The sequence below is a fragment of the Physcomitrium patens genome, chromosome 3 (assembly GCF_059467195.1).
Source record: "Physcomitrium patens ecotype Gransden chromosome 3, ASM5946719v1, whole genome shotgun sequence".
Taxonomy (NCBI): domain Eukaryota; kingdom Viridiplantae; phylum Streptophyta; class Bryopsida; order Funariales; family Funariaceae; genus Physcomitrium; species Physcomitrium patens.
The window spans coordinates 945597-968611 of NC_143412.1; the positions used below are offsets into that span (position 1 = coordinate 945597).

General features: G+C 35.0%; 2 protein-coding genes across 5 annotated transcripts; one reads left to right on the plus strand and one right to left on the minus strand.

Moving 5' to 3' along the window:
• Positions 1-13065: 13065 nt before the first annotated feature.
• On the minus strand, positions 13066-16694 carry LOC112280470 (putative disease resistance protein At1g61300). 2 transcript variants are annotated; one of them, XM_024516002.3, is made up of 2 exons: positions 15941-16546; positions 13066-15797 (listed from the first exon to the last, which is right to left on the minus strand). In XM_024516002.3, exon 2 carries the CDS (start codon positions 15634-15636, stop codon positions 13135-13137), a length of 2502 nt encoding a protein of 833 aa, XP_024371770.1. In that variant the 5' UTR covers positions 15637-15797; positions 15941-16546; the 3' UTR covers positions 13066-13134. The 2 variants fall into 2 exon arrangements, with proteins under 2 accessions (XP_024371770.1, XP_024371769.1); XM_024516001.3 differs by having other exon boundaries at positions 13066-16694.
• A 1935-nt stretch (positions 16695-18629) lies between these two features.
• LOC112280356 (immune-associated nucleotide-binding protein 9) lies at positions 18630-22471 on the plus strand. 3 transcript variants are annotated; one of them, XM_024515760.3, is made up of 6 exons: positions 18630-18761; positions 19297-19683; positions 20530-20801; positions 21053-21217; positions 21560-21700; positions 22008-22471. In XM_024515760.3, exons 2-6 carry the CDS (start codon positions 19407-19409, stop codon positions 22230-22232), a joined length of 1080 nt encoding a protein of 359 aa, XP_024371528.1. In that variant the 5' UTR covers positions 18630-18761; positions 19297-19406; the 3' UTR covers positions 22233-22471. The 3 variants fall into 3 exon arrangements, with proteins under 3 accessions (XP_024371528.1, XP_024371527.1, XP_024371526.1); XM_024515759.3 differs by having other exon boundaries at positions 18651-18787; XM_024515758.3 differs by lacking the exon at positions 18630-18761 and adding an exon at positions 18855-19126.
• Positions 22472-23015: the final 544 nt, after the last annotated feature.

Consider the following 23015-nt stretch of genomic DNA (forward strand, 5'->3'; position numbering starts at 1 on the left):
ACGCTGCTTTGGATCAGATGACGATACCCTCATCTTCAGCTGGTGCGTAGAATGACTTTCGACTGATGCGGCACGACTGATTGACGACCCAGCGACATCCCAGCTTCACAGAGTTTGATGCTTTCTGTTGCAGTACCTTTCGGAAGGAATGAGGTCTACATTAAATTAAATGGTTGTGGGTGGGCCAAAAACATACTCATCAACAGATACAAGAAACACGTGGTGTCAAGGGTGACTTGACACAAATGGAAAGCATCGATGCATGCAACAAAATTATACATAAATATTGTTTGTGAGTATAAGAAAAAAAATGAGATGCATTTACGAATCCTTAAGATACATTAAATATTCTTGTTAAAAAGATTTTATGTAGTACATATTTTATAATTATTTATCTCTAAGAAGGTTGTAAAAACTCTTTAGATTAAATTATGTAAAAATATTTATTTACCTAATTTTTTCTAAATTCCAAAGTCATGACAATAGTTCTTGACATCACCTTGTTTGGTCTTTAATAATTAACAAGTATGTGTAATATTTTATTCTAATCCTTTTCAAATAAAATAAGTATTATAATTGGAAAATTTTATAATTAATTCTAACATTTGATTAAGATTTTATTCATTAAGTAATTAATTTAAAAACTTGATCTTGTGGTTATAATTTTTATAATATACCTATATTTCTATTCTCTTTTATATGTTCAAGTTCAAGAAATCAATCTAATAAAACTAAACTATTTTAATAATCAAAATAATTAATAATCCATCATCAGTTGTAGACATTTTATTTTTTTAGTTTTGTTTATATACCACATACTTTAAAACATCTAAGAATTCTAATTTTTATTATATATATATATATATATGCTGAACTTCTAAATTTTCCACCTATGCATTTGTTTGTACCACCTTCAGATACTATACAAATCATCTAAGCTTTTGCCAGTAGACTTTCAAAGTTGTCTTCCTTACAAATCTGTTAATAAACATGCAAGATGTTGTCCTCAAATCCTAAAGAGTTTTTGTGCTTTTTGAATAGAACTTCTAAAGTTTCAATGAATTTTCCAAGAATCACACTTACTTGGAATATTAATACAAATTATTAGACTTAAATTCATTTATTTATATATACCAAAAGTTCATTAACACTATGCAAGAAGACAAAGGTGAGAAATTAAAAACCTCATGGAATACACCACACTTGCAAAAGCAACACTACTTTTCACAACTTCAATTTGGAGCTTCTAAGCTCCATGCTTAGTGATCTACTCTCAGCAACCTACAGCAACAATATGCAGTTTTTGATCTTTGATTGATCAAAAGCTGAATTATTGCTTCACTTTTGTTGAAAACAATGAGATATGCAACTAATTAGAGATGGTTTTTTCTCCTCTAGTTTATCCCCCCTAAATTATTTTATAGAAGAGATATATTTGTGAATAAATATACATATTTACTATAAATAAATAAAAAATTGTGCATTGATCAATTTATTTTTAAATTATACAAATAAAACAAATGAAATCCGAAACTACATTGTTCAAATGAAACTTCACTATGTTAAAGACAATAAAAATGTTTGACATGTCTTAATAGTTTCCAAGTTTTTCTTTTTTAATTTTTTGTTTTAACAATTCTATATATTGGTATTAACTTGTTCATAATTTGAAAAAAAATACTAAGAAGACTTTCTTAACAACTACCAATGATTGTTCCTTAAACAAAACAATTCATTAACAATATATATATATATATATTTTGGTATTTTTACTTATTAATCATAAATATGTTTATTTGAGATTTTATAAAATCAAGATTTTTTTTTTTTTAATTCGACGATTTATACAAGTGGTATTTCACCCTAAGTCTTGACATTTTTTGTATTAAAGAAATATTATGGAATATGGTTTGGTTTATTGGTTTTAATTATCTTTGTGTATTAAAGTTATTATTTGATTTTGCACCAATTTGCATTAAATCATGTTGTATTTTCATGATACATGTTGATAGTAGGCACTATCTATCACAGTAAATGGGCTTTTGCAATTCCATCCAACTTGCTTTTCTTTTTACCTTTCCAGCAATTGGTCATCACATGCAACTGTACATGTAATAAAGTTATGGAAATTACTAATGCTTGGCATTCCATTAACTAGTTTTTTTTTTTGTTACATTATCTCTGAAATTATATGGGTATTGGCAATAAGGTTTTTCTATCACAATCAATATTGTATTTAAGTTGTCAAACATCAACATTATGTACATTTAATTGAGGTCCATTCTTTGTTCTAAAGGATTCTTTGAGTTCCATCATAATAACTATAAAATTGCAAAAAAGAATGGAAATTTCTTTTCTGCATCAGCACAAACTATTCCAAAATGAACTTATTTAAATAAATAATTAAGATTAATTCATCAGAATAACTGAAAAGATGAATGCATAACAATGCAGATACTTTTAGAAAAAGTCTTTCAGTTTTCGTTTTCTTTCTTTGTGCTATCCAAAAAAATTAACTTAATAGAATTAAATCCTTTTTCATTAATTTCTGATTTACCACAAAGTAACTCAGACAATCAAAAACATTATTTGATTATTAATTGGTAAACTCTTTTAATTATTTTTCTATACATAGTTATTTAAAATTCCTTCAATTTTACTTAGTAGTATAACATGAAAAGGGGATTTTGTAATCCTCCTAACATATCTTATAAGTTGTTTAGAGTAACAACAAAAAAATTCAAGTATATTTGCCATAATAAACTAAAGAATATTTTGATTGTAATGTTTTTTTTAATGTTCTCAGTTTAAATTTTTAAAATTAAAATACAAAATAATAATTCAAAAAGGTAGATATAGGTTATATGAATATAAAAGCACATATCAAAAAATTCAAATTTTTATTTTATATATAATCATAGAAATATACTGGAAATAAATAAATAAATAAATAATTTTTTTGTAGTTTTTCTACTTCAGTAATATTTATTTTTTTATTCTTCTTTCATTTTCATTCCGATTTATAAAGTACCCACGTCAACGTCAAAGTGATACATTTTGAGTAGAATTTTTATTTGATAGGCATTGCATTATAGTATTTGATAATGATTATTGGTTATTAAAATTGAAGCACATGTATATTACCAAAACTTGTTATCAACAAAAAAATGATAATTTACTTGATATACTTACAATTTTATAATGAACATTACATAATGTAAAATATATTATTATTGTACGTTTAATATTACAAAATCTATAGGTCAATACATATTGTACATCTTAGCAGTGCAACTCTTTTGAAAACATTGTGCGCAATATTGATTTGACACATCGATATTTAATCTCTTGCAACCAGATTTTAATATGAAGCTACACATGTTTACAAATTTCATTCAATTTTGATCTTTGAAAATGTATAACTTTTCAAAGTCCAATTTTAGATTTGGTGATAGAAATAATTACAAACTCGATACTATAAACTATTGAAAACAATAATAATGTTGAATGCCCTTTTGAGTGTTAGTTTTTTGCATTCATAAGTATTCCAAATAAAAGTCTTTCTCATTCATTTGTAATGCTATACACATTTGTATATCTTATTATTTATTATTGTTGTGTATCATAAACAACAAGTTATTCTAATTATTCTTAGATCTGAAAATGAAATTATCTATTTCATTGCTTTATTTTTGCATCATATCAAATTTCTTGATCCAATTGCAGTGTAGCAGAATTGATAAGTATACAATTCATAACATCTCCAAAGTTTCAAAAACGAAAAAAAGCCAAATAATTTACATATTTCATTCTGGTATCTGAAGAAGAAATGGAAACATGAAAATATATTGGTCAAGGTTTTGGAGTATTTTTTACTTCATAATTATCAAGAAAAAATTATAAAGTCAATAATATCCCAAAACCTTAACTTACAAAAATTTAATTTGCGCTTAATTCATATTTTACTTTTCTTCATGGAAACAAACATGTTGACTTGGCCATACTTCATCGCCAACTTATGAATTATGTATTTTCTTTATTCTTTTATTACTTTTGTATGAACTTTCTTTTAGGAATATTGAAAGATTCAACAAATAACAATCATAATTGCTTCAGATTGAAAGATGAAATAAATAATCAAAATAAAATAAAAAAAATAAAAAATAATTAGAATCAAGCTGTTCACAGAGCAATAAAATGCATAAATTAGGAACACGTGGTTTGAAATTCACTGTAATATAACAACACTATGACTAATCTTATCAGTTATATTCATGTATGTAAAACAAGGGCGACAAAGTATGTGTTTTCAAATGCTCTATAAAAAATTAAAAAAATATATATATGAAAAAGCACAGTGCGTATCATATACTTATATGTAATATAAAGTTACCCTGAATTTGTAGATTTTTATTTTACCATAAGATGAAATTGTTTCACAAAAGAATATTTTACTTTACTTTTAGAAGATACTAATTTGGAAACAATTATATTTGTATATAATGTACTTTCATTGTATACTTTTTTAATTTGCACAATTTGAAAATCACTTATTAGTTCTTGTTGGTTTTATTGTTTGATTGATGTTGTGAACTAAATTCCTTCTTTCTTATGTATTGATTATTTTGTATTAATTGTAATTTTAATCTCTTTATTTAATTTTTATAATTTTATACTTACATAAGCATATATATATATATATATATATACTTACTTAAACCATTTGTTCATTTTTCTTACTTACTTAATAATATCCTAAATCTCAAAATCAATTCAATCTATTATGCACACAATGTTTGTTTGAATTAAAAATCTCTAAATCCTTAAGGAGAATTGTCACTAAAGGTTTTGTCCATTGGATGGAACCACAAATAATCCCAAGAATATTTACTCCATCTTTTCTTATATTTTTACATCTAATAATGAAAAATATACATATTTCAAATAAAATCCACCAAAGTAGATGCATGAGTAACTCAATTCATGTATATCTTATTTGTAAAAAAACATTACCATTTTATATATGCAAATAAGTGTGTGTGTTCACAATATTCTAATTGGATCATTTGTGTCTTAGTGAAGGTTTGGTAGTACTTGTTTTTGTATTAGGGATGAATGTAGTTCAAACCAAAAAATTAATTTCTCGCTAATGCCAAAAAAAAATGAATAAAAAAATAAGCTATTGAAAAAAGGTTACATGAAACTAAATTCTAAAGTAAAATCGAAGGAGGATGATGTGGCTTACAATGAGATCATATGAAGTAATGGTGATAGAAAACAACATTGGACAAAAGAAAAAAAAATATACATCTTTTGATTTTTATTTTTCATAACTTGTAATTTAAATTGTATATTATCTTTGAAATTAAATTATATAATGTTTTCTTAAGATTGACTTTAGAAAAATAAATACATTTTATTTTAATATTAAAGATTATATAATGGCAACTTTTGTGCAACACTTTGAGTGTTCACATTTATTCCATTCATTTCAATTATTTGATGTGATTTTCATAGATGATGAGATTGGATGTATTTAAATGAATATTATGTTTGATTCATTTATTTATGTTGATTGTTTCAACTCTTCTCTTCTCATCATAAAAGAGAAAGATAAAGAAAAAGGCTTTGTAATTCATACTTTTCTTTCTTTCTTTCTTTTCCTTTTTAAATTCCAAAATATGCAGAATTTTCACCTTTTTTTGTTTATTTGTATTTTTTTGTTTTCCCTTCTATTCCATGATATACATTATATCATATATTCTAAAAATCTTTGTGATGCTTTCATTTGTAGGTTTGTTTATTCACTCTTTCATTGAGGCTTGTCATGATCTAAAGTTTTTTTTTCACACTTTATATAGTAGTTTTAATTTAAAGTGACTATTAATTAATTCTCCAAGTTTTACGTTTGTGTATATGATTGGATCCTAATAGGATGTATTTAAAGTTTACAATTTTTTTAGTTTAGAATCCACACATGCACTCTAAATTAACAATAAGAATAGATTATTTAGGTATCATATCACATCTTCCATAGTTATAAATATTTTACTCTTTAATATTTATAGATAATTCTATTGAGGATGTTTAAAAAGACACAAGAGTAACAGTAAGTAATATATACACACAAGAATAGTAGTAAGTCATACACACAAGAGGGTTTCTAAGGAGAGAGAGCTTCACGCATAAAAATCTCTTGATCTGGTTGTGTCACATATACAAGAAGAGAAAAGGGGAGAAGATAAACAGTACTTCTCTATTAGACTCTAAATATTGTAGCTACAATATTTATTGTAGTCTACAATAAATATTATGGAGAGCTCCAGCTACATTTAATGATCTCGACAATCCTCTTCGCTCATCATAATATTTACATAATATAAAATTTGTATAAAATTATAATCTATATTTTTTGTGATCTTATAAGATCAACAATTTTTTCCTCATTAAAACCTTATTTAAGAAAATCTTATTGTATTTAAGGACAAAACCATAGATGAAGGAAAAAGAGTACAACATCATTTTTTTTTAATTATTTAAAGAGCTCATTAACTTTCTTATTCAAGAAAAAGAAGTCATCGCATATCAATGCTACAAGTAAGTTGACAATGGTTGCACAATGGGAGAGCTTTGGTGAAGAGATCATCAAGGTTATTTGTAGATTCAATTTTCTTAATTATAAGTGCTTGATCAATAATCAAGTCATAGGTATAATTAAAATACTTTAAATCAATATGCTTTGTACTGTCACCTTTAATGAAACTAACTTGCATTTGTGCAATACAAACACTATTATCTTCATACAAGATAGTTGGAGAATCATCATATGAAAATCCACAAGTTGTTTGAATGAATTTATCAATTGATTGCAACCAAATATATTCTCGAGATGCTTCATACAAGGCAATTATTTCTGTATGATTAAATGAAGTTGCAGTTATTGTTTGTTTCATTGATTTCCATGATATTGCAACTCCATGTCTTAAAAATAAATATTTTGTTTGAGATTTAGCTATTGCAATATCAGATTTATATCATGCATCATAATATCCAACCAATTTTAGATTTGCGGAATGTGTGTAGTATAATCCCAAGTCTTCAGTACCTTTTAAATAACATAATAAATATTTGATGCCATTTCAATGTCGTAGTATTGGACGTGCACTATATCTTGTAAGAATACTAACTGCAAATACAATATCTAGTCTTGTAGATGTAGCTAAATACAAAAGTGCTCCAACTGCTGCGAGGTATGGATATTGATCTCCCAATATTTCTTCCTCCTCCTTGCATAGATGGTATGGATCATGACCATCACGACCACGTCCAACCATTGGTATGGACAATGGATAAGCATCAATCATATTAAATCTTTGTAAAATTTTTCTAATATACATTAGTTGGTAGAGAAAAATGCTACCATCTGTTAGATGCATAATCTAAAGACCAATGCAGAAAGTTATTTTTCCTAGTATTTTCATTTCAAATTCACGTATAAGTAGGTTAATAGCTGTAACACATGCAGATGTAGTACCCACTAGATTAAGATCATCAACATATATAGCAATGATCACAAAACCAATTTTATCTCATTAGATAAATAAACAAGAGATTAGTGGATCACTTACAAACTTATTTGTAATTAAATAATTTTAAAGACGTTGATACTACATGCATCCGGATTGTTTTAAACCATACAAGGCCTTATATAATTTAATACCATGATATTATCTTGGAGCGGGTCTATTTGAAGTTCTTATTTTTAAGTTAGGTGGAACTTTCATATAAATATTTGCCTCAAGAGAATCATATAAATATGCAGTTACTACATCCATTAGATGCATCTCAAGGGTGGCATGAACTGTCATTCCAATAACATATCGAAATATAATTGAATCCATGACTAGAGAATATGTGAATTCATAATCAATGCCAAATTGTTGAGTAAATCCTTGAACAACAAGACAAGCTATATAGCGGGTTATTTGACCTTGAGCATCTCGCTTGCATATTAATACCATCTTATATCCCATAAGGCAAGATGTAAGAGTGTCTACAATTGGACCAAAGACTTTTCTCTTACGCAAAGAGGCATACTCTTTCTCAATAGCAGTTTTTCATTTTGACCAATCAGAGCCATGCATCACCTCTTCAATGGTTTGAGGTTCAGGATCCTCTTCCTTGCAAGAAAGGGCTTCTATAATCATATATGGAAATGATTCATCTACCGTAATAGATGGTTTGTCCCAAATATCATCTATATTACAATACATAATAGATAATTCTTTACTCAACTTGTTCTTATTCCTTCCAATTCCAAGATTGTTTTTCATAGGAATTGAAGGTACATTATGCATGGATATATCATCATGAATTGGTAGTCCCATAGGATGAGTGGTAATTTCTTGAGAAATAATACCAAGTTTAGTCAATTTTATAGCTTTCTTTTTACGTAGTTGCTTATCTAGTCCACGAATTCTTTTAATTGTTGTTGTTATAACTTGAGATATTATAATCAATGGCATTGCAATCTGAGCAAGTGCATTCTAAGCCTCATTAATAGAAACTCTTGTAATTCTAGGTACATCATTGAAGCCATCAGGTGTTTCATCTATGATCCATTTTAGATGCAAAATCTTAACAACTTCAGTTTTTGCCAAAGATGTCCTACAATTAGGATTCATTGTAAATATTTCTGATGCTTCAAATATGAGTACTTTATTTCTTTCTTGATTGGATACTCCTCCTTGAAGAGATGGAAATATATTTACTTCAAAACGGCAATTTTTCAAACATGCATGTAATAATGTGCCAGTTGATGGATCAATAATATGAATAATGCTTAATGAATCAAAACCAATATGTATGCCTTCTTGTCGATGAGCTCCAATAATACGTTGTTGAGGTTCTGGTACTGGAATCCAAGCACAGCAACTAAATACTCATAAATGAGATACATATGGAATACGACCCAAAATGAGCTCATGTGGTGAAACAATTTCAAGAAAAGAAGGGCAGTGGCGTATTAATGCTGCAGCATGTAAAACTACATGACCTCACATAGATGCAGGTAAATTTGCGTGAAGGAGGAGTGGCCAGGTAATGAGTTGAATACGCTTTATAAATGACTCTGTAAGTCCATTTTTAGTATATTCATATAGAACACAATATGTCAACTCAATTCCTATTGCAATACAATAGTCTTCAAAAGACTTTGATGCGAATTCTTTTGCATTATCTATATGCAATGTTTTTATAGGATAATCAGAAAAATGTGCCTAAAAATAAATAAGCATAGATATAAGATTGGCAAATACCATGTTTCGAGTTGATAATAATGAAACATGTGATTGTTTACTTGATGCATCAATAAAGACCAAAAAATAACGAAATGGTCCCGATATTGGATTAATAGGACCACAAATATTACCATGCAATCTTTCAAGCATTGGTGGTAATTCTTGTGGGAGTTTCCAAATTTAAGGTCGAATAATCATTTTACCTTGTACGTATGTATGACATAATTCCATAGAGTCTACATCCGCAAGTTTTAAATTGTACCCAATTATACATGGAATGATCTTTCTAAATAATGTGGATCTTAGATGTCCCAATCGTCCATATCAGAGAGAAACACAACTCTCTGTGATACATGATGCAAAATTAAATATAATGGGAGGCCAAATCATAATTCGGTATAAATCATTTTCTATAGCAAAAGCTTTTTCAACAACTTTATGATTCTTGGCAAGAACCAAAACCTCTTTTCTATTTAAAATGACAGTCGAGAAATAATAACCATTAATAAGTACATCTCGATAGATGATCAGACTCCGAGGTGCTGAGGGTGCAAACATCACATGTTCATATTTTATGATGGAATCCACATATAATTTTACCATTGTTGTGCCCTCTTGGAAACAAAATGCATTTGCTCCAGCCATGGTCATCATATTTTTAGTTTGCCAAGTTGAAGATTTTTCAATAGAAAATCGTTTATCTTACAAGATAGTATGTGTTGTTGTAGAATCAATGAGCATATCATTTGATTCATCATTAGAGGTTTTGTCATTCATATAAGCCTCTAAGTCATCAACACCAATTGAATCCATCGACGCATCCATGGTATGAACTTCACGAGCCTCAACTGATAGTTTCTTATTTTTTTGGAATATTTTAATAAAATATTCTAAAGTACGGCATGCATGTACTAAATGCCCAATCATTCCACACTTATGGCAAGAACATATTTTTGATTTTTATTTTTTACTATAATTAATAGTAGATCGTTTATTCTTTCCATATAGATAGAAATGGTCATGACTATAACTACCCTGATACTTATGAGCACGTTTTCCATGTTTATATAATTTTTTCTTAGACTTTGAAATATTAAGTGCATGAGATTTTGGAACTGTAGTTCCAATAGGACGAGCTTCCACATTGCGCAAGAGTAGCTCATTTTGCTTCTCCGCAAGAAGTAGATAGGACATGAGATCAAAATGAATCTGAAATTTCATGTTCCTGTATTATTGTGCAAGCACAGCAGATACATGAGGAAATGTAGAGAGAGTTTTTTCAATCATTTCTTCTTCAGAAATGCTTTGTCCACATAATCATAATTAATAAAACAATACTATACATTTTACTATTGAAAGCATTTAAATTTGGAAAATCGAAGACACATAAATGTGTCCAATTATGACGTGCACATGGAAGGAAAATGGTCTTTTGATGATCAAACCTGGATTTAAGATTCTTCCAAAGTTCTGCAAGATCTTTCATTTTTAAATATTCATATTATAATGCAGGTACAAGATGACAAAAAAGGAGAAGATGTGTTTTCCAACTAATAGCAGGAGGAATAGAAATACTTATTGTAGGAGATTTTTCAAACATAATGGCATTCAAGAGTTGTTCTGTAAATAAATTTGTTTTTGCCATTTTTGCCCCTGATAGATAATTATTTCCATCCATAGTCAATGGTAGAAATAAAAGAGCTTGAAAATGTTGGAATGCACTAGTAATAGTTGGAACCATAGTAGAAGCAATTGAAGATGTTGAAGCATTCATTATAAATAAATCTGTAAAGAAAAAACAAGATCAAGTAGAAAAGTTGAGTAAAACGTACCTTAAAATATAAAGTCAAATAAAATGATAAACTTGAACTTGAAAAACAAAAATATTATATTTTTTTTATTATTTTTTTTAAAGAAGATTGTCGATTAAGGCAGCAGAACAGCAATAAGATGGTAGCAAGGTGGGTGGCAGTGTAGCACCAGCGGGCAACGACAAGCAATAGCATCAACGGCAACAACAATAGGATGGCAGCGGTAGCAGCAGCGGGTTTGGAGGCAGTTCGGTGGCAAGCGTGGGGCATAGCAGGGAGCAAGCTCGGGTAGAGCTGAGCTGGATCAAATATTCTAAGCAAGCAGAGCAGAGAATAGAATAAGTACTCTAAGCAAGTAGCTAATGTGTGAAGGACCAGCAAGAAGAGCAACAAGATCATGAGGCAGACGCTGAGCAAGAGTAGCAACAGGTTTGAAGAGTCAAGACTAGAACAAAAAAAATTGTGATAGTGTGTAGAAGAGAGTCGTGTTGATAACGTGTTGAGGATGTTTAGAAAGACACAAGAGTAATAGTAAGTAATACATATACACAAGAGTAGTAGTAAGTCATACACACAAGAGGGTTTTTAAGGAGAGAGAGCTTCACACATAAAAATCTCTTGATTTGGTTGTGTCTTGTATACAAGAAGAGAAAAGGGGAGAGAATAAACATTACTTCTCCACTAGACTCTAAATACTATAGCTATGGTATTTACTGTAGTCTATAGTAAATATTATGGAGAGTGCCAACTACATTTAATGATCTCAAGAAATTCCATGTTAAATGCATCTATGATTCTAGAATTTAAATATTGGTTCAAATAATATGGATATATAATAAAATTCTCCCTCATACTTTGTAAAGCTACACAATATTTGAAAATATATATATTTGTACAAAGCAGTAATTTGATATCTACATAGAAAGCATTGCAGTTAATACCCTACAATAATATTTTGTTTACTTATTTGTGGCTATGTTTTAAGATGATATGTTATCTTTTAAAAGTCATAAATTTAAAAATACATGTTGTTGTAAATAGGATCTTTGACTATAATTTTGCCTTTTCTCTTTATACTAGAATGTCTTACTGGATAAAATTACAATTTAGTTCACATTTGGCGTACAAATCCAAACATCCAAAAGATAAAAATATATATATATATATATATAAACACTCACCATGTAAGTATTTCAAGCAATAATTAAATTATTTGGTTTCAATGATAGAATGTTTATATATTCATAGTTATTTTCACATCTGGAATTATTTTTTTAAAAAAAAGATGACAATAATTTTATTAGTTTAACCATAGTATTACCTCTACTAAGTTATGGAGTTGGTTTGCATCCTAAGATGGAATTTATAGGAGATTACAACTTTACAAGTGATAATTTAGTAGATGTAATACTATAACTACTTTTTAAAATTATTGATGAATAATAGCATGATAGTTACCAATACAACAATTTTGATCAATAAATTAATATTTTTATATGACCTTTTCATGGTCATTCAAAATTACATTACATATATATATATACATATATTTCAAAATACTAAATATTTTCACAAATTTATGGAAGGAAATATTGATTCTAATTATCATACTCAAAGTTCTTTAATAGTTTTATAAAAAAAAAACACATTCTTTTGTAACATATACAGAAAGAGCAATTGAAAAATCATCAATGTATTAAATTGTCACATCACAAAAAAAATTCAGAAGTTAAGAAAGTAGTTCAGAGCATGATTTCACATATTTTTCTACTGTCTAAATCTGTACTGTGATGATAGCAAAGTAAATATTCCAAAGCTTATTAATTCCTCAAAGTGGCCAACATTGTAATGAAATAGCAAAAATATTTGTGGAGTAGTATGAAGTACAGAATCAAGTTAGAAACTTTTGAATAGTAAAAATACAACAGATTGAATGAAAACAAATAAAACGTAAATACACAAATAAAAGACACGCTCATTTATAGATTCATAAACATAAAAGTAGACTTTGAATTGGCAAAACATTACCATTGACTTATTATCACCTTTTTATTTGACACTGCTACCTCTAGTTCTGGAGGAACGGAAGCTTTGCAATAATGGTTCATTATAAGCGATCTAAAGTGGGGTAAGAAAGCAAGGCTACTTGGCAATTCCGAGAGTGATTGACACCATCTTACATCAAGTTCTACAAGATTAGGAAAGCTGTCAAAGCTTAGATGCTCATGCTCCAAATGCTTGAGGTTGTAGCAACAACGTAAATCTAAGGTTTGTAAGATCTTCAATTTCGCAACTGACTGTGGAAGGGTATCAAACTTATCCAAATCTCGTAAATGAAGATATTTAAGACATGGCATTGCACCATCCTCCAACTCTGGCACCCATGCCAGTTTATCACATTCACGTAACTCGAAGTTCACCAGAGCTGGAAAGCCATCTTTTCTACCAAATGAAGTTGGTAGAGTCTCCAAATCATAACAATCCAAGATAATCAAACTCACCAAATTCGGAAGACGATCCAGAGCTGGAAGTGAGACCAACGTTGGACACGATATAGTGAGGGATTTCAGGCGTGGGAGGGAACACACACAGTCTGGAATAGAAACCAACCCCTTACATTTAAGGGAAAGGCATTCCAAGTGCTGCCAGTCATCACTCCTCAACTCTGGAAACTCTGTCAGTTGCCAACCTCCTCCCCCGAATCTCAAAGTCTGGAGCCTCTTCGACGCAGTCAGCAACTCAACTGGCAATGGCACCGAGTCAACATCAAAGAAATCACTCACGACAGTCAAATGTTCCAAGACAACGAAGGCGACGAGGTCCCGCATCGCTAATTTTCCTCTCAACATTTTGGGAAGTCCCTCCCCAAGAACCGTTCTCCACAAATCCTCACTTCCATAAATATTCAGAATTCGCAACCTGATGAAGTGAGTCAGTTTGGAAGGTAGGTGACTGAGACGCCCACACCAATCAAGACACAGCTCCTCCATACCCGTCAACTTCCCGATTGACTTTGGGAGCGTCTCTATATCCGTCCCAGACAAATTGAGTACTGCCAGAGATTTTAGGTCTCCCACACTCTCCGGCAGCGCCTTCAAATTAGTCCCCCTCAGATCCAGAACTCGGATGCTGCGAAGATTGTTGAAGAATTTCTTCGGAATACACTCTAACGGATTGCCTCGTAACAGAAGAACCTCCAGCTCCGGGGCATCCAGTTTGGAAGGTAGCTCCTTCAGATTTGTTGACATGACAGACAACCTGCGAACTGAAAGTCTAGTCCTCCTGCCTCTGCCTGGATCCTTGGTGTCAGAAGAACTTGCCCATTCACGAGGAAATCCATCCTTCATCTCCCGCCCTGCCTCATACAGGCACTCTCGCTCGGTCACGGCTTTCTTATGCTGCACTATGTGGCGCGCCAGGTCCCGAAGAATATCGTGCACCATGCAGTACAATTCACCCCTTTCATTGCTTTTGAGCTCAATCAGCGAGCGGGAGACCAGCACGCCCACCAGCCCACACGCTTCTAGCTTCGGATCATACTTCTGTCCCACAATCCCTTCCGCTCTCCACAACGGCAGCAAATGCTCGTATACGTCGACTTTCCAATCCTCTGGAAATGCAGCAAAGTACAGAAAGCATTCGTGCAATCTTCCATCGATACTTCCAAGCTCATCGAAACTGAGTTTCAGTCGATTGAACAGCTGCGTTTCGTGATCTTTGTCAAGAACATCCGCGTCCCTCAGCTTCTGCAAACACAACTCCCAGAATCTCCGATCAGTTTTCCCTGCAAACACACTGCCAATCACTTTCAGCGCCAGCGGAAGCCCACCACATTCGCCCATCACGTCCTTGGCTAGCTTTTCCAGCTCCGGGGGCACATGAGACGTCCCTCGAAACGCTTGCCAGCAGAACAACTTCCAGCTGTTCTCTTCATCTAGCAACACGAATGGGAGCTTCGTCACATGGTTTTTGTCCAACACCTCCTCTATGCGAGTGGTGACCAGGATTTTGCACCCCGCTCTTAAGGGGACCACACATGTCACCAAGCGTAGCACATCTTCTTTCCAGACATCGTCCAGGACAACCGGCATGTTCTTCTTATCCTTGAGCTCATTACGTAGCTGTGCTGTCAAATCTTCCATGGGAATGTTCTCGCGAACCTCTGAGGGACCAGTGATCTTCTCTCCGAGGGCTAGGAAGAGGCTCCGCACCGACAAGTCTCCACCGACAGTGAACCAGAAGCAGCCTCCTGTGAAGTGCGCTCGGATGGCGTCGTCATCGAAGACTCGCTGAGCGGCAAGCGTCTTCCCGGCCCCGCCTGATGCCCTGAACCCTACCATGTGCGTGTTCTGGTCCAGTAACAACTTCTTTGCTTCTTCCACATTCCCATCTCCTCCAAACACCGTCTCGCTGTCCACTCCGCGCGGCATGTCAGTGGAGGTGGAGGCTTCTGGCAAAGCTCTAGTGTGTGTGGAAGTCAAGTGGATGGCATCCGCTTCACTTGTGATAGACGATATCGCAGCCATCAAATCTTCTGGGTTTCTGTACTCGTATTGAGACTTGTCAAGTGCCCGTTTGGTAGCATCAGCCAACTTCAGCAGTCCCTCGATCCCGGAGCAAAGCCCCTCATGTCGTTCATTGTTTTCTTCGCGCAGCCTTGTCACATTCGCAGAAGTCACCGAGGTCACTGCCAACACCACAACTGAAGCTTGTGATAGAATTTTTCTCAGCAGCTCCTTCTCCTTCACCAGCTTCCTTGAATTTTTGAACTGAGAAATAGTGAAACGATTCCCTTTCATGTCAAGCAGCAGGTGTTTCAAGCAGTCTAACCTCGTGCGCAAACCCTTCAACCAATCACCCATCGCTCGGTTAGCGGTAGATGGATTAATGTTATCCACCATCGGCTTTAGCTCCATCAGCATCGTCTGCAGCTCCTCCGCGTGCTTGTTGCGGTTCCATTCCGGAAGCGCCACCTCCTTCATCATCACCGACAGAAGTTTCCCCACCAGTGGTTGCAGGACGGCTAACGCCACAGCTTCCGCCATTTGTAGATGGGGCACCGTCTCAGAACTCGATGTTGTAGATGAGGTGTTCGAAGTAAAGGAATCTAAATAATCGGTGCAACACCACTGTCAACAGCCAGACAAGACAATGCTGTGCGCTCCTGCAAACCTCTCGGAAGCGATCATGACTCGGATCTGCGTTTGAAAGGCCGATCGAATGAGTATTTGGAACCTGAGTTGTATATGAACAGAGAATATCGAGGGCGAGCTCGCGAGACCCAACAGGCCGCAGCAGCACTGAAGTGGAGCCTGGCCAGGGCAGGTTGAAGATAACTTGGACTGTGGCACTGCCAAACCCTAAGAGCGGTCTGCATCTCAAACCCATCCTCGCTGAAGTAACGCTGCATTGCGACCTGATCCTGCCTCGGCATGCTACTCCAGCCATCGCGGGGCCCTGCAAACCGTGCTTTTGAAATGTTCGTTCACTTCTTACTGAGGTATCGCAGCAGATATCCTTTTTACAACACCTCCCTCACATTGTCGTCAACAGTGCTGATGCGAGCTGAGGACTTTGCAGTATTATGTGGTGGCTCGGTCTCAAGTGACTGGTTATGAGTTGTGAGCTGGTGTTGTAGATTTGCTCGCATCACCACTTCGACGGCGTTCGTGCCTGTTGTTATCGTCACAGCATCCGCCAATGATTAGATCTGAAGGCCATTAAAATTAGATCACTGTCAACTGCAATGTTGAACCTTGTTACACATTGCGAGGATTAAGCAAAGTTGACCACTAAAACCATTCCCAGTTTTGTAACAAGTTTGATGAATGAGAAAAGAGCATACCAGTGAATATACTTTCATCAAATATATAAACATATACAAATACTATTTATTTGAAGCATTCAAATCTCAAACATTTAACAAGGCTAAGAACTGATTTGAATAAAAATAGACAGACACTACTATATTTTTTGTTATTAATTTTAATTTTTTTAAAAAAAGTTAAGGATCATCAACATACCAACTGTCTTGTTTACTTATTTTGAAGTTGTTTCCTAAACCTGCGAATTTGAGGAAAATACATGTGTATGTACATATTAAAGAGGGCACACAAATGTGTAGTATATAGAATATATTTACTACTAAATTATGGGTGTTGCATCTTGGCTGGAGGGGATTAGCCACCACAAATACAACATTGCAAGATCATTAGTATTCATAGTTCTCCTAAATGCATCCAACTTAACGGAGGGATGATGAAATATGCCATTTGCACACAAATATGACAAAGTTCGCTACCACAAACTGAGTTGTAAGCATCATAGCATAAGATAGTTCAGAAATTGAAGTGGTTTTATTCGAAAATACAGTCAGATGAGTTTTGAGTGGAAGTGAAAATTAATTCATCAGAACGATTTAGACTTTCCATTTTATGAAGCAGACTTCGCCAGTTTTGGAACTTCAATCTTCGGAAAATTATGAGTTATCAAGAGTTACAACATTACAGGCCCAATTCCGTGAGGAGGAGACTGAGAATTTAATTATTTCTAAGTGTTTTGTTTTCTTCTACCTTGAACTCATCAATGCAAGTAATGAACAGCTTCCGAAAATTCCATCGACGTAGATGTTCAGATAACCAAATCAATATTCATTTCTCTAATGTTCTAATCTTTCAAAACAACAGTGACATATATGTGCTATTAAAAAAATAAAAAGGAAATGATGAATTTACAAGTTTAAATTACTGATATTTATTTACTTATTTCGTTTTTTGATACAAGTAGATTTTAATTACTTACTGTAGTTTATTGAAGCAAAAGATTTGCTAGACACTAAAATGAGAATTTCTCGAAACCTTGAAAGATTTTGCTAGTAAAAAAACACTAAATGCAATACATTTTTTTAAGCCTCATTTTGTGTCTCATTGTAAGAAGGAACAACAAACATTCATATGGATACTCAGTTTTTCAGTTGACAATATTTGGCTTTAAAGTGGTGGAATTTCCAACCAAATTCAAATCATGCTCAGTTGCACAAGGTTTCTTAATATGAAAATTTAATGAAAAATTCTCATCTTATAATTCTTATAATTCACTCAAAAAAATCCTTTGTATATATATTTGTATAAATATCTTTTCTTAAATATGATTTTTTTTAACGAATCATATCGATTTTCGACGATTGTATTAAATTCAGTAAAGCTTTTGTGGGACCCAGGAATATAGTCAAGCGGCAGCCTACGAGTCGCATAGGGCCCACGATGAAGGGGGAGGACACGTTGGATGTTATGCGACAATATCGGGACTCTAAAGCGGGTCAAACTCGACCTAGGGGTACAAACAGATAGCGGAAATTGACTAGGATGGGGCCCGGCCGGGTTTTGCTGCCCATTAGACACGCCCGGGCTGACTCTGAATTGGCACGCCGGTGCCACCACCGGCACGCGGCAGTGTCGCTCACCGACGATACCTGGTTGCGAAGGTCACCAGGTCGCACGGCCGTATGCAATGAAGAATCGCGCACCGATCCTCCCGAAGTGCTCAGAATCCTCGGCCCCAGTCCCCGAGAAATCACGACGCTGTTCGCTTGATCGGTCTCCCTGGAAGCATCGAGATTAACCCACATCGCGTTTTTGCTTTTGCCGCAATCGTGAGGATCGGATCGCTCTGTCTTATGTGAGAGTTTTTTTTTATTGTTTTTGTATTTGGAATAATTGGCGGGCAAAGTCATGGTATGAGTTGAGTCTGTAGCGAGGGGAGAGTGTTGTTTGACGCAGGCGGCGGTGATGGTGGTGGTCGGTGTAGATACTGTTGCCGCTGCTGCTGATGATAATGATGGTGATGAGAGGATATTCATACACGCATGTTCGGTTGAGTGAATCGTAGGTTCGGGAGTTACGGGGATGTAATTGGTATCATAATTGAGGCGGTGCAGCATTGTCTCTTTTGGGGTTCTCTTTTATGAGCGTCTCTTTTTTCCAATTTGGGTCGACGGAGGTTGCCTAATTGGCGCTGGTAAATATAGACTGAGCCTTGAGGACGAGGAGACAAGGGGAGGATTAGGAATGGGCCCTCTTTGTGGTTGATTGGGTTATGTGTGTGGTTTTTGCGCCTGGTGTGTCGAGCACTGTCCCGTCGTTGTTTCCTTCTTTGCCTGGTGAATGACGGAATTGGGCCTTTTTCAGGAAGGGTTCTTTGAGAGTTTCGGCGACGAGACAAGGTCAGAAGGGTTGTGCGATTGAGGACGGTTCGGTCAAGATCAGAACGCCCTGTTTGTTTGAAGCGAGAAGGAGCGATGGGAGGATCGGATTTTGAGGAGTTTGAATTGGTGGAAGATGACGTGAATTGGGAGGTGGAGAAGGAGAAAGAGAAGACGAAGGAGGTGATCAAGTTGCCTACTACGCTCGTGCTCGTCGGCCGCACTGGGAATGGTAAGAGTGCGACTGGGAATTCGCTTCTGGGGAGCACGGTCTTCAGGTCGCGTGCTTCGTCTGCGGCTGTCACGTCCACATGTGAGGTTCAAGAAACTGCTCGCCCTGATGGACGCCGTCTCCGGGTGATCGATACTCCAGGTATAAACGACTGGTTCCCTTCAATTCTTTGCGGACTCTTTGGTTTCGATCGTGCAATCTCAGTGCACAACCCTTTTTTCTAGGCTTGCTAGGGTTTGATGACTTCTGGATGTTGGGTTCTTTCACACGACTTACATGGATACGCATGCTATTTCATGATGAAGGTTTTGGTGTATCCTCCGAACCTGTGGGTTTTGGAGCTGTCCGTTAGTCTCGAAGAAACATATTTCTTGACCGAGATTGTACTGTGACGATTTGGACCAGGCTTCGCATCGGATACTGCCATTGTGATGACGATAGCCATAAGAATCAGTGAAGATGCTTATTGATTTTTATGTTTATAACTTTACACTAGAGCCATTGTAACCGTTCGATGAGCATGCGTGGGTGGATGAACCGATTTGATTTGATGTATGAGTTGTGGAAGTCGTCTAACACAATTGCATGCTCAATTCAGATTAGGGTTTTGTTTCACGAGGTGGAAGAGTCCTGGTTGCTAATTACATCATGAATGAACACCTTTCAGTTCTTTCATTGAACGTTTCTGGGGTTTGCATGTATTGTGTGAGGCAGCTTTAGTTGTGCTGTCCCGAAATTATTGCAGCAGAGATATCCCGTATTATTACCCGCGGGTGCTCATATTTCAAGGTTTTGCATGTATATTGTCTAAAATCCATTTACCTATGTAACTCGTTAGGAGGGTTTTGTGAATGTGGGATTGAGCCATCCATCGGCATAAAACGAATCTCACAGGAGAAGAACGTAGCGGATCTCGATTGTCGGTTAAAACCTGCTTCCTTAAATTTTTTTAGCTATCATCTGATGGCAGTATGTATTCATATGTAGGTTTATTTGACCCCAACCTACCACCACACTATATCGGCAAGGAGATTATGAAGTGTTTGGATCTTGCCAAGGACGGAGTACATGCTCTACTTATGGTTCTGTCTGTGCGTAATCGGTTCACAGACGAAGAAATCGCTGCTGTTGAGAGTTTACAAACAATTTTTGGAGAGAAGGTGGTGAATTACATGGTTGTTGTGTTTACTGGTGGCGACGACTTAGAAGATGAATCACTAGACGATTTTCTTGAGCAAGGTGCTCCTGCGTATCTCAGGGTAAGTCGAAACTTCTGAGTAAAATGGCAGCTGAGGAATCTTCTTGACAATGGCAATCTCGTGTATCCCATATCTTCTGTACATCGAGTTCCAGCTTGGAGCAGTTTAATTCTGACGGCTGAAAAACAGTATTAGCGAATCAGAAATCCTGTTTTCGGAGTTGAACAGAATCCTCGTCTTAGTCTTTTGTCGCATGGTTATAGGTTCCTCTGTCATGAAACGATGAATAAACTTGTAATTTGATCTGACAGAAATTCCTTGAGAAATGCGGCGATAGGAAAGTTTTGTTCGAAAACAAAACCAAGGACAAGGCCAGAAAGGCTAAGCAAACAGACGACTTGCTTCGCATTATTGATGACATGCTTCTGAAGAACGGTGATAATCCATACACGAATGAGCTGTTCAAGGAAGCTCAGGTTTTTTTCCCCACTCATGATACATCTTCTACGTGTTTGAAAATTCAAACTTTGTGATTGCATGTTGTTTTATTTTTTTATTTTTCTTATATTCATTTGTAAAAGCTTGCCTTCTTTGTAGGCGATGACGTGACCTTGATATGAACTAGATATTTGGTTCTGGTATTGTATAGTAGGTGATGCCTGTTTTACGTATCTCCTAAGAAAATTGGCTGCAGTTGTTGGTGCATTAATCTTGTTTTGAGTTCTGCAGCTCATTGCAGTAAATTATAATGACAGGTGAGCATGAATCGGAAGGGTATCAAATTTATAAATTGTACTAAAATTGCACCACATGTTCAGGAGATTGCATTTAAGACGGAACAAGGGAAGAGCAAGTTGGCGGCACGGGACGCACGCGCTTCTTATGGTCAAGACTTGCAGGACATTAAAAGAGATTTGGAAAATAAGTATGAAGAGCAAGTCAAACAGCTCAGAGAAATGGTGCGTTCTTGTTACTGTTTTCCGTATTATTATAGAAATGGTCATTTTTTTTCAGAATAGCATGGTGAGCAACTAGATTGAGCGGTGTAGTGTGTGGTATGCATTGCGACGCTGTTCCCAATTTGCGTACCAATTACACATGTTTAGATTCACCTTGACTTGCAAATTCATTCTGTTTGTTGGAAACCATATTGTGGCTTTCAAACCCCTGACATTAGCATAAGAATAATCTTCAAGTTCAGGAGGATTAGAGTCCCCTTTGGTGTCCTTGGATGGTACATGAAGTGGATACCATGGTTTTGTACAGGTCGAGTCTAAAATCAGATTAAATGCCGAAAGGTTAGAGGAACGGTTGTCAAGGGAGCAAAGTGCTCGTGAGGCTGCTGAGGAACGTGCACGAGCAGACAAGTCTAGAGCTGACGCTGAACTACAAGCACTTCGTGAGGAGCTCGAACAGGCCAATCGTGAGAGAGAGGAGCTTAGTAGGAAGATTCAGGAGGAGCTGAGTAACCGAAAGTGCCTCATTTTATAACTTCGCTTGCATCACGTTCATGTTCAGAACGAAAAATTCCGACTTAGCTTGGTTCCTTTGTATCACATAATTGTATATACTCATGCTCCTCAATCCTGACCTCTTTGCAATATCTACTTAGTTAATTACGACCTTTATATCGTAGTCATTGTAGAGGTAAATTTCACGTAACCCCACAGTGAAGGTTTCCGGACGGGCACTTGGTTTTGCAATAAAGGTTTTTCGTCCCTTGATTTTCATACCGTGGTATTTTTGTTTTGGTGTCATTGTGTTGCCACAGTGAATGCACCAAATATAGTGGCTGAAAGGTTTTGGGTGAAGGGAATTGTTGAGGAACATCCTAGCAATAAGGAATATCACGAATTGGGACCGTCATGTGTGCGTCTAACTCTTGCAGAATTCTTTAGTAATCCAGGAATAGAGCAGTTCAATTCTTTTTGGCTCTCTCTTGAGGCAATCCAATTGATTATAGATCCCCTTTGATCTCTGTGGTAAAATTCTGGTTCTGGACGTCTTTCTTTTAGGGGCACTAACTACTGTAGACTATGCTTAAATATGACAACCTAATCGTATCTTCAAAAGAATTACAGATACATCCTTCACAGATTTGAGTTGGCAATTCGGTTTGCCGCAAGTGTGAGGATATCAAGTGTTGATGTCAGATGTCATCATGGGAATCGCGCTGGACCTTAGCTTACGACTGCGTTGGGTTTTTGTCTAACTGTAGTGTACGCTCGAGATGAGTACAGAAAGAAAGACAGAAGCAAAAGGAGGAATTTCGGA

Excerpts from the sequence above, each read along its gene's own strand:
- LOC112280356 (XM_024515760.3), top strand. The coding sequence starts at position 19,407 with ATGGGAGGATCGGATTTTGAGGAGTTTGAATTGGTGGAAGATGACGTG. Across the intron at positions 20,802-21,052 it reads GTGCTCCTGCGTATCTCAGG|AAATTCCTTGAGAAATGCGG; the intron begins GTAAGTCGAAAC and ends TTGATCTGACAG. Across the intron at positions 21,218-21,559 it reads AGCTGTTCAAGGAAGCTCAG|GAGATTGCATTTAAGACGGA; the intron begins GTTTTTTTCCCC and ends CCACATGTTCAG.
- LOC112280470 (XM_024516001.3), bottom strand. The coding sequence starts at position 16,155 with ATGGCGGAAGCTGTGGCGTTAGCCGTCCTGCAACCACTGGTGGGGAAA.